The sequence below is a fragment of the Seriola lalandi genome, unplaced genomic scaffold (genome assembly GCF_002814215.2).
Source record: "Seriola lalandi dorsalis isolate HSWRI2012SDOR001 ecotype SW California unplaced genomic scaffold, Sedor1 jcf7180002054971, whole genome shotgun sequence".
NCBI lineage: Eukaryota > Metazoa > Chordata > Actinopteri > Carangiformes > Carangidae > Seriola > Seriola lalandi.
In genome coordinates, this window is record NW_019525522.1 from 1391198 (window position 1) to 1404745 (window position 13548).

General features: G+C 42.5%; 1 protein-coding gene across 1 annotated transcript; it reads left to right on the forward strand.

Annotated features, from left to right (window-relative positions):
- The first annotated feature begins 5002 nt into the window (after positions 1–5002).
- On the forward strand, positions 5003–7338 carry LOC111646426 (POU domain, class 3, transcription factor 4). The gene has a single exon (XM_023395909.2). It carries the CDS (start codon positions 5088–5090, stop codon positions 6174–6176), a length of 1089 nt encoding a protein of 362 aa, XP_023251677.1. The 5' UTR covers positions 5003–5087; the 3' UTR covers positions 6177–7338.
- The last annotated feature ends 6210 nt before the right edge of the window (positions 7339–13548 follow it).

Consider the following 13548-nt stretch of genomic DNA (forward strand, 5'->3'; position numbering starts at 1 on the left):
CGTTGGTGCCAGGAGAGGCCTCAACACCGAGCTCTTCTCTGCTCTCAGCACAGAAGAGGAGAAGAAGAAGGAGGACGTGGAAAAGGACCTGGAGAGGGACTGAAGAGCATACATTACATTTCTATAGACTCTCTACTCTTCTTCACTGGCTCTCCCTGTTTAGGATACTGTGTATGTGTGTGTGTGTGTGTGTGTGTGTGTGTGCGTGTGTGTGTGTGTTGTGATTGAGCAGTTTGAAGTTTAACAGATGGTAATGTTATGTAGATTTTTACAAACCATGGTTCCTTCACTGACCCAGGGACAATATACTAGCCTCTTCTACAAACAGCACCTGTAACACGCACACACACACACACACACACACACACACACACACACACACACACACACACACACAGACAGAGTGAATAATCTCTCTGACAAACATTACCTTTGTTTAAAGGAAGGCAACAGGGACAAACAGTTTCAATTTTGTTCAGGTGTTTCAAATCCTGGCAGATAATAAAAAAATTATATTGCAACAATTGCATTTGCAGAGTGTTTGTTCTCCAGGTGCAGGGGGGGCATTTTCAGGAGCTGAAAGGCTCTGTGACCCCAGGCCTGTGTGTTGTTTTGACTGAATTCATTTTCTAATTAACTAGAAACCAAAAATAATTTAACGCTGAAACTTTGCAGTTGGAATACTAATATCCAGACCTAAGACATTTCAACCAAGCCCCTCATTGCACTTTGTGTCTTTCAGTCGTTTCAGGAAATTCAATTAGTTACATTTTGAAGTGACTTCGGAAATTCAAAACAACTTCACCTGATAAAAGAAATCCAGCGTGTGTACTGTCAGAATATTGTCATGACAGTCGTCAAATGCCAATACATTTCATTAATTTATCCATATATCGTATTTATATTGTGCAAACATGACGTTTTATGGCTATTTGGTTTATTTATTTGTCATTAAGATGATAATTTCAAGAGCACTGCTGATGCCATTGCGTGTAAAATCAGGATGATTCTATTTTCGATGAATTCTCAATTCAAGGTAAAATTTCGGCCAAGTTCAGGTGTACTTTCATGTTTTTTTACTCTTTTTACTGCTAAAATAAAAACATTACACCTCTCTGATCATCGGAATCGGGAAAAGCTTTGTTAATCTGTTTTCGCATATTAATTGTTTCTCTTCGGCACTGGTGGGAAGTCGGAAAAAATCTGTACGCTAATTATTTCTTTTAAAAAGTTGAAAAGTAACCTTATAATGCAAAAAAAAAAAAAAATGCGGTTTGAATTGCCTGGAAGTCTTCTGGATGAATGTCACATTTTGTATTCTGTTATCAATTTATTAAATGTAAATTTCCACGTCATAAATGTCATGAATGAAGTTTCGTGCAAACTGAACCGGACACTTTGAGGGGAAAACACTCAGTTCTTCATTTTCTCCTAAATCTGAGGAGTTCACTCAGAACTTGTTGAAAAGTAAAAACTCTTCACTTATGATGCGCAGATGTGAATGAAATCACTTTCACATTATACAAAACCACACACACACACACACACACACACACACACACACACACACACACACGCACACATACACAGAGAGAGAGAGAAAGAGAGAGGCATGACTGACAGCCATGCAGGACACCACACGCACTTCTATCACAACACAGACGTTTTTGTTTCAACTGGTCATGAAAACAAGCGGCTCGTCACCGACATGATGTGAGATTGGATGAGGAGGTTTGTTTTTGAAGGGCCGTCTCCTTTAAACACGGTGTCATTGTCCTTTATTAGCGACGTCACGGGTTAATGGGAATATCGATTCTACTGTGTGGGAGCCTGTGAAGTGAGTGTCGCGGATGTCAAGGATAAGAGAACAACTAAGTTTAAACTGAGAGGTGACATGAAGACTTTGGATTTCTGTAATAATAATAATTCCAATCCTACTTGCATTTATTCATTTATTTTCTTACTACCATTTTGCATTTATAAAGGCCTGTTCAAAACGGGCCTGAAGTAAGTAAATTGTCCACGTAAATAAACAAAAAAAAAAAAACAGATTCATCAGAATGAAGGTGTTTCACTTGTAAAAATCTTTTAACTTGAGGCCATATATGGCGCGCGGCAGCAGAGATGTAGGCGTCATGGGGAAAGTTTGCAAAGGTCATGACACCAAGTGACAGGTCCCGCCCTGAGGCCCAAGGCTGTCTGAGCAGCCTGATTTATCTAAAGGCTGCAGACTGATGCACTGAACTGGTGGATGGAGGAAACAAAGTCTAATGAAACTGGGGGGCACTTTTTTTTTTTAAATGTACAAACACCCCATTACTTTGAGCGGCACAGTCAAACTCTCATACTAAAACGAAGTGCATTAACATTTTCATCGTTTTCTAGAAAGAGGTAAAACAGGCCTGCAGAGGCATAGCAAAACTGAAGCACGATTGAATTATTACACGGCTGTAGAAAATATTATACGGTCATATTTAAAATATATATATATAATAAACATTGAGAAAGACAAACAAACCCTCGATAGAAAAATTATCACTTTTGTTTAAGCCATGGAAACATGGTGATCTTGCAAAAAGATCTAAATTCAACACTCTCCAAATGTGATCAGCATAAATATTTCATATTTCTGTTTTGTAAATGTCCACAGAGGCAGAAAAAATCAACTGGAGACAGTTTCTTTAAAATTCTTTTTCCGAATAACAATCAATCCGGATCAAACCACAGTGTTTGAATAAATCTTTATGGAGTAAATACAGGCGTTAAGCCACAGGCCCGTAGACGGATATAAATAAATAGCTTGTCAGATAATATAAGTGAAGATCACCTGAGTGAGGTCATTCTTTGCCCATATTTTTTTTATTTACTCCTCTGCCAACTGCAAATAGTCTGTCAGAAGATAATCACCATAAGATTCAGTCAGAGCCGCTAAATAAACACAAACAAGCCGCTAAACAAACACGACAAACAGCCGTAAACTCGCATTTCATACGGACAAGATTCAAGAAATTATGAGTCATTAGTCGTTGTTATTTCGCAGTAATGTGCACCTTGGTGGAGAGAGCCTGCAGTGCTGCATGGTGTAAGTGTAGCAGGGCTGGCTCGGGTTATCTGTGAATGGGCTCTTTATTGGAGGCGCGGAGCGGGGATTTGCCTTTTATTCGCCTCGCTATGGAAACGCGCTCGACGGCAGAAAAATGTTGATGTGAATAAAAGGAATCAGCACAAGGAGCGTTTCTAGAGAAGCATCTGTTACACTTAGAAACTTAGACTATCGAGAGCAATACAACCCCCTCTCCAAGTCGCTTTCCTGTCTGCTCTATGCTGCGCAAAAAAATGCAGAGTATTTTTGTCACAAAACAAAGAAAATATTTAGCCTGTATTTTTTTTTTTTAATTTTGTTTGTTTTTTTGTTTTGTTTTTTTTTATAGCAATTCTGAACGTGGAATCAGTTCAGCAAATTTTAAAACCTTAAATTGAGTTAATGCTACAGGCTCAGATATAATTTCTTTAGTTTGTGGGCAACATTTTTCATTAAATTCATCTTCCAAAGTCCTTTGGCTTTTGCGTGTCATTTAATGTGACATGTCTGAAAATGCAGGGATTGTATTGAAACGCGTCTGTGCTACAGATCCTTTGTTTTTTTGCGTGTAATTCTGCATCATTTCCATCCCATAACGACAAACGAAGGAATCCAGTTCAGCAAACTGGGGCACTAGAACAACACTGCCATTCACATCAAATATTCAGCACCTTTCACTGAAGTTTCCAAGAGTAAACTACATGAAGAATTTACAGCCCAGCACCACGCTGGAGTTAGAACCAGAACAAAACAACAAACATATAAATATGATGAATTATTCCAGGCCTGTGGGCTACCGTAGGCTGCACGAGGCTTCAGAGCAAACACTGTCCTGTCATCACCCTTCCCTCACTCCGTCATTCCTCCGGTTCCCGAGGCCCTGTCCGTCCACCCTCCAGCGGCCCTGTCCACACATCCTGCCCCGCGGTCAGCTCACCTGCTCCGGCCTCGTCTCTGCCTCTGTCCCCGCAGCCAGCTCCTCGGCTCAGCGCTCTTTAATGACTTTCTGGTGGCTGCAGCCTTCTTTTATTTCTCCTAAATGTATGAAAATGTATGCAAATTTAAATCAAGCTTAACCTGGGAGCTCGAGCAATATGTTTAATGGAATTTCAAACCAATAAGGAGACTGGGACGCAGTCGTCTAATGGCAAATATAATTACACAGCTAAGTTTGCTCTCAGATATGCAGATAGATCTTTTTCAACTCTGAGAGGACCTGATGAGATTCTTAAAGACTGCAAGTGGGAATGTGTGGTGTGTGAGGATTCATTGACTTCTTAGAGAAAATGTAGAAATGATGAGGTTTGAGGTTGTAAACGTGTCCAGTGATTATATGTGTCCTTGTGTAGCAGCAGAAAGCTTCCAAATCTTTTTTTAAAGACTAAATTGGAATTATAGGCCCATGACATGCCTTATTTTTATCTGACCAGATTGGATTCGGATAATGGCCCGTGCGTAAACACCTTTGCGTAAACACTATCTTGGGACGTGTCATTCTGTGAACACCTGAGGAAGTATTCTCTAAAAGTTAATCATTAGCAGTGAGAACTGCTCTTGGTTTGATTGTATCCCTCTAAATTAAGTGCTGGCACGTCTAACAAATGCCATTGCGCTTTAATCTCCTCCTTCGCAAGCGCTCAAGGGTGACAGGAGCAGCAATAAACTCGTGCGTAAATCAGTTGGAAACTTTAATTAATAAACAGGAACTGCGCTCCACGCGCACATCGTTCCACAGCCAGACCCACTGGACCAGCACTCCGACTCACTTCCGGTTCGACTGGCTGTAACTCTTTCCTACCCGCAGCTCTGCTTCCAGAGGCGGCGGTTCGGGTATCTGCGTAGTCATTGGTGGAAACGCGCCGTCACTGCGTCTCCGTCGGTCTGTGAGTGGTGGTGGAGGCTGTCAGTCAGCGTTAGGCTGCTGCCGAGACTCCAGAGAGAGGGAGATGTCAGAGGCTGAACTGCTCCCTCCCTTCAGTAGCACTAGTGGGGTTCAGCAGCCAGCATGGCCACAGCTGCCTCCAGCCCCTACACCCTGCTCAGCTCCAGTCCCATGATCCACCCGGACAGCCAGGCCATGCAGCCTGCTAGCCCCTACAGAGGACACCAGAAACTCCTCCAGAGTGACTACCTGCAGAGCGTCCAAAGCAACGGACACCCCCTCGGGCATCAGTGGGCGAGCAGCCTGTCGGAGGGCAGCCCCTGGTCGGCCTCCATGGAGCAGCAGGACGTCAAACCAGGCCGAGAGGACCTGCAGCTCGGCATCATCCATCACCGCTCCCCGCACGTAGCGCATCACTCCCCTCATCACAACAACCATGGCAACCACCCGGGAGCTTGGGGAACTCCGGTGTCCCACAACTCCTCCATCACCAGCGGGCAGCAGATAAACATCTACTCCCAGACGGGCTTCACTGTCAACGGCATGCTGGACCACGGCGGGCTCACACCTCCACCCAACCCGCAGGGCCAAGGCATGCACCCGGGCCTCAGGGACACACTCAGCCCCGAGCACAGCGACCTCGGCGGGCACCACTGCCACGACCACTCCGACGAGGAGACGCCGACTTCGGACGAGCTGGAGCACTTTGCCAAGCAGTTCAAACAGCGGAGGATCAAGCTGGGCTTTACGCAGGCGGACGTGGGTTTGGCTCTGGGCACTCTGTACGGTAACGTCTTTTCCCAAACCACCATCTGCAGGTTCGAGGCTCTGCAGCTGAGCTTTAAAAACATGTGCAAACTAAAGCCGCTGCTGAACAAGTGGCTGGAGGAGGCAGACTCGTCCACAGGCAGCTCTAGCAGTATAGACAAGATAGCAGCTCAGGGGAGGAAGAGGAAGAAGAGGACGTCCATCGAGGTCAGCGTGAAGGGGGTTCTGGAGACGCACTTTCTCAAGTGTCCCAAACCCTCCGCGCAGGAGATCACTTCGCTCGCGGACACGCTGCAGCTGGAGAAGGAGGTGGTGCGCGTGTGGTTCTGCAACCGGAGGCAGAAGGAGAAGCGCATGACGCCGCCGGGAGAACCGCCGCCGCACGAGGGACCCTATTCTCACAGCGGGAGCGCGGGAGACGCCTCCTCGTGTCATGATCTCTGACCGAAGCACCGGGAGGAATCCCCCGGCATAGACTCTCGAGCGCACGGGGCGCGCGGTGGCACCTTCCAACCGCCGTGCCTGTCCCGGTACAGACTCCTCCAGATGCCTCCAGCACTGACAGACGACAATAACAATAACAGAGATACCCGTTCAGCCTTCGTCATTTTCTAACTGTCATGAGGGCATTATTCTATAGCGGCATATCAAACGTCACATTTCAGATCACTTTTGGAGCCCGACAAATTATTTTCTACATCACGGATATAAATACAAAATGTGCCTAATAACCTGCCAGCGCCTTTGGTTTGTGTCACCATTTCTCATCAGCTCGATAATAATGATAGGGTGGGACTGATGATGGTTTTGTTTTGTTTTGTTTGGGCTTTGCCTCTGTTGTATGATCAGTGGAGTGAAACTGATAATAATATCACTTTTCTTAATTGATTTGTTGCAGCACCAGAGGCCATTTTACAGTCCACCTCACGCTTCCCTCGGGCTTATACAATGCTTTAGTTCTCAACATATTTACATTCATTATTTTGTAACATACTCGTAGCAGATCTGTAATTATTTTTGCATATGCAAATGTAGGCCCTCATTCCAGTTGTAGAGGTATTGCTACCAACATAATAGCACTTGGAGGATTTTTTTTTTGATTCAATTCCTCCCCTATGGCCTGTAGCTCGTGAAGCCACACACAGTTAGAGCTATTTATAAATCCATTTATTTGATTTCAATCATCTTCGACCATATAAACTGTGTGGACTCTGAAACAGAGCCGAGAATAGAAAGAGGGGTTGACTGACGCTATACACCTGCCTATAATTTTATTGTACGTTCAGTATCAAAATTTTATAATCTTAAATACTCCTGTTATTTGGTTTATTTCTTAAGTATTTTTTCGAATATTGTACAGTTTTATATATTACCCTTTTGAAGTCATTAATTTAAACAAATGCTCTTAGTTATCCATGCACTTAATTAGCAATGTAAAAAAAACAAAAAACAAACAAACAATATTTTCAGTAAGATTGAACTGTTTCGGCGGTTTTATTCCAAATTTCGATGACAGCTCAAGTGATTATTTATTTTCAGTATAAAGCTTGTATTATGTTTTGAAATAAACTATGTATGTTGTAATAAACAATTTCTTGCTACAACTCCTTACTGTCCAAAACAGAATTCAACTTCTGATGAATAAATATTGAAGATTTAGAATTTGGAAATAGACTTTAAAATATTATAATTATTATAATTATAATTATTATAATTACTATTATTATTATTATTATTATTATTATTATTATCATTATCATTATTATTATTCATTGTGAAAGCAATAATCAAAATGTAAAATTAAATTTCTCAATTCAGTACTCTATTTAAATTTTTGCATAGTTTGAAGATCCTGTACTGAGTAATGGTTCAATCTAAATTTATGACTAGTAGAAATCGTATTTCATAGAAATATGATTGTCCATTCACATATCTGTACACACAAATACAACTATGACTAAGCAGCATAACCTTCACTCAGTTTCAATGTCATGTCAAAAGGCAACTTTTCCAACTTTTTCCGTGTCACTAACAGCTGTAAAATATCCAGTGGTTCAACAGGACCCTGGCTGCAGGTCTGCAGGCTCCACAGATCACAGCAAACTGAAACGCTTTCTCCAGCAGTTCCACTAAAATGTTATTGTCCGGGCCCTCTGCCCTCCTCAATCAGACATGCGTGATTTATCGCCTGGGCTGCTGGGCCTGACACAAACACAATGACAAACACACACACACACACACACACACACACACACACACACACACACACACACACACACACACACACACAATCAGAAGCAGATGAATCTCATTTCAAAGACTACAGCTGCGTATAATTGGCCATGCAAGGGCAAAATAGAGCTATATTTCTTAAAATAAATAAATAAATAAATTAAAAAATCATAATGCCTAAAAATAATTTAGGGACGGTTTTGGAAATAAGTAGGCCTATAGATGCAGCACTGCTTAAATGATTCAAAAATAGAGCTGGAGAGGGAGAGTGAAGGAGGGAGAGGAGAAGAGGAGAGGCGGAAGGGTGCTATAGGCCTTGCCTTGAAATGGAGAGCCTGACTGGAATACTAATGCGTTTGAATTTATGCATCTCCTCAGTCTGCAGCCCTGAGAGGGGGGTGGGGGAGACAGAAAGAGAGTGAGAGAGAGAGAGAGAGAGAGAGAAAAGGGTGTGAGGGTGGAGGTGAAAGGGGGCGGTTATGTAGAAGAAGAGAAAAGTAAAACCATGGCTGATTGATTCCATCCATCTATTTTAGTTCGAAATAATCCCTGATTTCTGGGGGGAAAAAATGACCCTGGATGGTGGAGTAGCAGCCAGCAGCCGAGCAAACAAGCAGAGCAAGCCAAGCACTGCAGTATCCTCCACCTCATACCGCTCCAGTGTGGAGCTCCAGCACAGAAACCTCTGGTAGCACCATCCAAATATGACTTTAAAGAGTAACTGATGCCTCCACATACATAACTCACCAGTGAAGAAATGATTGACTCGGGAACATGTGAGAAAATCATAACAGGTGCAAGATGAAAGCATATTTCAGAGGTATTAAATGATGAACTTCAGGTAATTATTTTCCCAAAATGCTTGAGGTTGGATGACTCGACGTTGCACTTCAGCAGATAATTGAGCCTCTGAATCAGATGTTGAGTAAGTGCGGACTGATCATCAGACAGGACAGCGACAATAGAGGAGCAGAAGTATAGTGACTGGTGTAGGGGCAGTGTGGAGGATGAGCAGGAGTTGTTTACTGGCAGGGGATAATGGGACCAGCTGACTCACACCTTTTTTTTCTCATAACTGCATCTCATCTCAAGCCTTCTGTTCTCCTTTAATCTCGTCTGTATCCTGTTTCAAAGACTTTGGTTGAAAGTTAAGAAGTCAGAAGTGTAAAAAACATGGTCAAAGTTCTTCTAAATAAATTGTTTTCCAAAAGCTTTTATTAATAGTGTTATTTTTCCCCGAGCTTTTTAAAAAATCTTTGAAAGTGAATAAAACACATTAGGATTAAAGAGCGGTAACTTTAAAGCATGGTTGCAAAAAAATTCTGGGAAAGCAGATAAAAAGTTTATGAGGCGCTGATGTAGTGTTTGCAGTAAAACTGGCGTGATAGGGGGTCAGAGAGAGGACATTCGACATCACATTTCTCTTTAATTAGATATGGGGAAAGCACAGAGCTGCAGTTTAGTTGCACTACAGAGAACACAGACAGGAACACAGCAGCAGTCCACATGAGACGGGAGTAATGAATATCGGCTGCTAGTCGGCCACATGGTTGTATGACTTCACCGATTCTGTCTATTCCTTTGCATCAAGTGTATACAATGACCCTTTCTACGTGACTCCTTTATCTTCTACTGAGTCTCACTTCCAACAAAAGATAAAGTCGTATATGTATTTTCATACCTCTCTAAAAGGCCACTTTAGATCCTTGTCTCCAGACTGGTTGTCCCATTACAACTTACGGTCTTAAAGCATTGGATCCCAACCTTTCCAGCTTGTGACCCCTTAAAACAATGATTATCTCAGATGATCCCCATAACTGGCTGCATACCGTACTTCAAAAATGATTTTCATCCTTGTTTTGTTTGAGCACAGCTAAGAAAAATAATCTCCCCACCCCTCTCTCTCTGAATTTTCTGGCCCCTCCTGGGGGTCCCGACCCTCAGGTTAGTAACCACTTATTCACACATCTTATTTTGTGTTACACTGGTTGTAAGTGAGTTTTTAAATAAGAAAACAATGGGAAGGACAAAATAAAATATTTGTAAATGACTGAAATAAACCCAAAAAAATCTCAAAAATAATAGCCGAATTATTTATTTAATATGTGAACAAATAAAAGTGAGGAAAATATTTATTTTCAAAATAGAAATAATATATTAGCAATAAGAGTATAGCTCAGAATGCAACTGAATAAAAAAATAATGCTATCTTTTTTTATGGGTGGCATATTTTTGAAGCAATATTTTCCAACTTGTGTGTGATACATCCAGCAAATTATAATTTCGAAGAAGATATTCTTTGAGATTTCCCAAAATGTCAAAATATTTTCTTGTTGCAGCCAAACTTCCTTATAAAGAAGCTTATTTTTAGAAAGCAAAATTACTGCACTTCCAGGAGTCAATGTACTAGAGAAGCACAGTGAGCAGATCAAATATGCAGGTAAAAAATTAATCACAGAGGTGGATCAGGCACGTCGGCCTCTGCTGTAGCCAACGTATATGAGCAGACTGACAGCATGTTCTGTTGAGGGATATCAAGTCTTGAAAAAAAATGCCCCAAAATCAGATCATTGCCAGACTTTTAAAAAGCAAAACCTTCTCACTGACTCTCAATGGTTAAGAAACCGTTGTTTTCTGGACACACTGTCAGCCTCAGGGAATGACTGAGGCTTTAATTTGCTTTGGAACGACAGATTTTTGCTGTTTTCACACCACAAATTGCCTGTTTTGAATTGCATAAACACCGTTTTTTGGCAATGCTTTTCACACTTGTTGCAGCGGGATTTACACACTGATTCATCACATCGTCCGTGTGTTTGTGCTGGTACTGTAGTTGCCGGCTCGAAAAAATACATGCAGGACAACTCGTCTCTTACTACTGCAGGGCGCTGACACAACTTCAAAGTGAAGGTGACCAAACCTGATAAGTGATCACTGGGGGGCAGAGGGACCACTGTTGGTAATGATAGTGTACTGCAGAGCAGCTGTAACTGAGGAATGGGAGGGATTGTTGAAGAAGAGAGAAGACGGAAGAATCTGCAATACGATTAACTGCGTAACCTAAAATCAATTTCACATCTTCAGTTTTGGCATCCCCTGACAGGGCTGGGCAGCTTCAGTGCAGTTTGTAGGGTGGGGGTTGGGTGGCATAAGACATACATCCAGGCATCAGTCTATAAGAATAAGCAAGAATAGAAAATAGAGTCTACTTCCCCGTTGCCACTGGTAAAAAGAAAAATTGTTTTATAATTTAGATTTTTTTTTTTTTTTTTTTTTTTACACCTCCTTAGATCAGTGCAGCCTTTCAGAAACCTGCTATCTCCATTTTTTTTTTTTTTTTTTTTACATTCAGTCACTGACAAAGAATTAAGTGAAAATGGTGTCAGTAGAACAGCTGCCTCTGAGATCTTATTGTTCCTCTCTGTCGAGGCTGTGGCATTCATGTCTTTGCAATTACTTTGACAATTAAAACCATATTAAGGTTGTGCAGTGTGATAGCTCCATTAAGGAGTGCACGAGCACCCGCAGTTGAGTGAGTGACACCCACAGTTTGTTATTTTTTTGATGTGATGTTATGTGGTCATACATGGCTGCACAGGTGCAGCTGAAAGGTCTCATGTCCAAAACTGCAGAGCCAAGTAGCACGTTCTGTGTTTAAAGAGGGGCTTTCGTCATCCCACTGGCCCTGCCAGCATGTCTTTTAAACAACACACACACACGAATTAGTGGTATATGTGAGAGGAGAAAGGCCTGTTTATGGCACTGCGAGAGTAAATCACTGTGTCTGATATCTTCATTTGAGACAGAGGGCTGATCACTGCTCGTCCTGCTTGTTCCACATTAACTCATTATCACACACACTCACTCCATTAATTCTCTTGCTTTTATTAGCAGCAAGAGCGGAGACACACGCACACACACACACACACACACACAGACACACTCACACAGTGGACCGATGACAAGCCCTGTCTCTACCTCATCTGACAGCTAATGGCTTCATTAGGAGCACCGTGTTAATTGGCTGACTTTGGGGAGACGCTTGTTAATGAGGATAAATAGATTCACACCTGAGCGGGGCGCTACCCAGCCACAGCAGCACTGTGGGAACTCTGCATGACGAGCAAATGTGCACCGCAAATGTGACTGCAACACTTTATTTGGGAGCGTAAGTCAACGCGACAGACCCCTATCCAGTTCTACTTCCTCCCAGCCCAAACACAGTTGTGTTTTCCTTGCCAGGCAGACTTATTAGCCGAGTGGTTGATTAGCACCAGGAGGCCAAAACAAAGAGCAGTATGTCAAAGCAATTAGCCCCACTGTTTACCTCTCAGCTCCCAGGCTGACTGCAAAATGCATCTAATCCAGGAGAGAGAGGGAGAGGAAGAGAAAGACATGGAGGCAGCTCAGACAGTTGCAGAAAAAGGACAACAGCTGGTCCATAGGCCAGAGAGTGTGTGTGTGTGTGTGTGTGTTTCTGTGTGTGCATTGATGGGAGCAGTCCTAGTGCCTCAATCCATCTGCTTTCCTTGCCTAGATCTCCATCCTCTGCTGTCTGGTCATGACAGCTCTGACACACACACACACACACACACACACACACACACACACACACACACACACACACACATACACACACTTTACACACCACTGGTTAGAGCAGCTCATATTCTCAGGGGAGAGGGGGGTTGGACAGACAAAATGGAAGCAGGCGAGACTGATCATTTACATAAGGGCAGGACACAGACCCATAGAGGGACGCTGTGTGTTCACCCACCTTGTAACTTCTCATGCACTGGACAGTGTTACCACCTAGTGGTGGCTGATATGCTTTGCATGTCATTTAGGTTTGGAAGGGGAGGAAACAAAGGGAAATGAGAGCACTTTGGATGTGGCCATAACTCTAAAGGGTTGTTTCACGCAAATTAACAAAAAACAGCAGGCAGCCATTTTCAGTTTAAAAAAAAAAAAAATGAGCAGCTAAAGAACCAAGATTTTCCTTCAGGAATTGGTGGAGAGAGTAAATGTAACATACAACTTACATTTGTCAGGTGGCCAGAAACATGACTCCAAATGAATGATGGTGTTGCTCTGTGCCTTCTGGATCTGTCAGCAAACATACTGACCTTACTACCTTGATAAGATGACAATTCGTCAGTGTGAAGAATCTATTCCTGCAGCTTTAATTTACCAAGGTTGTTAACACATCCATCTCTGACTCTGACTGAAAAGAAAACAGAAAACAGACAACAATGAACACAGCAAGTCATGGCTCAACTTTTTCTTCTGGGTGAAAGGGAACCCAGTGCATTGCAGATGCTTGCTTCAGTGAACTTAAGTGTTGCAGGTGTTACATTATCTTGATTGTTTAACAACAACTTTCAAATAGGATATTTCCTCTCACGTGGCATTTGGCTGACCAATGTTAGAAATATGATCACTCAGTCAGTCAGTCAGTCGCCAATTGAGAGCCGGCCCCCACTGTTGTGGTCCAGCCAAACAGGTAAAAGACTAACTAAGCCACCAGACACACAAAAGACTACTAACATGAAATAGAAACTCTATATTGATGTCAAAACATATC

What these genes read in the sequence shown, in the direction of transcription:
- LOC111646426 (XM_023395909.2), top strand. Translation starts at nt 5,088, where the DNA reads ATGGCCACAGCTGCCTCCAGCCCCTACACCCTGCTCAGCTCCAGTCCC.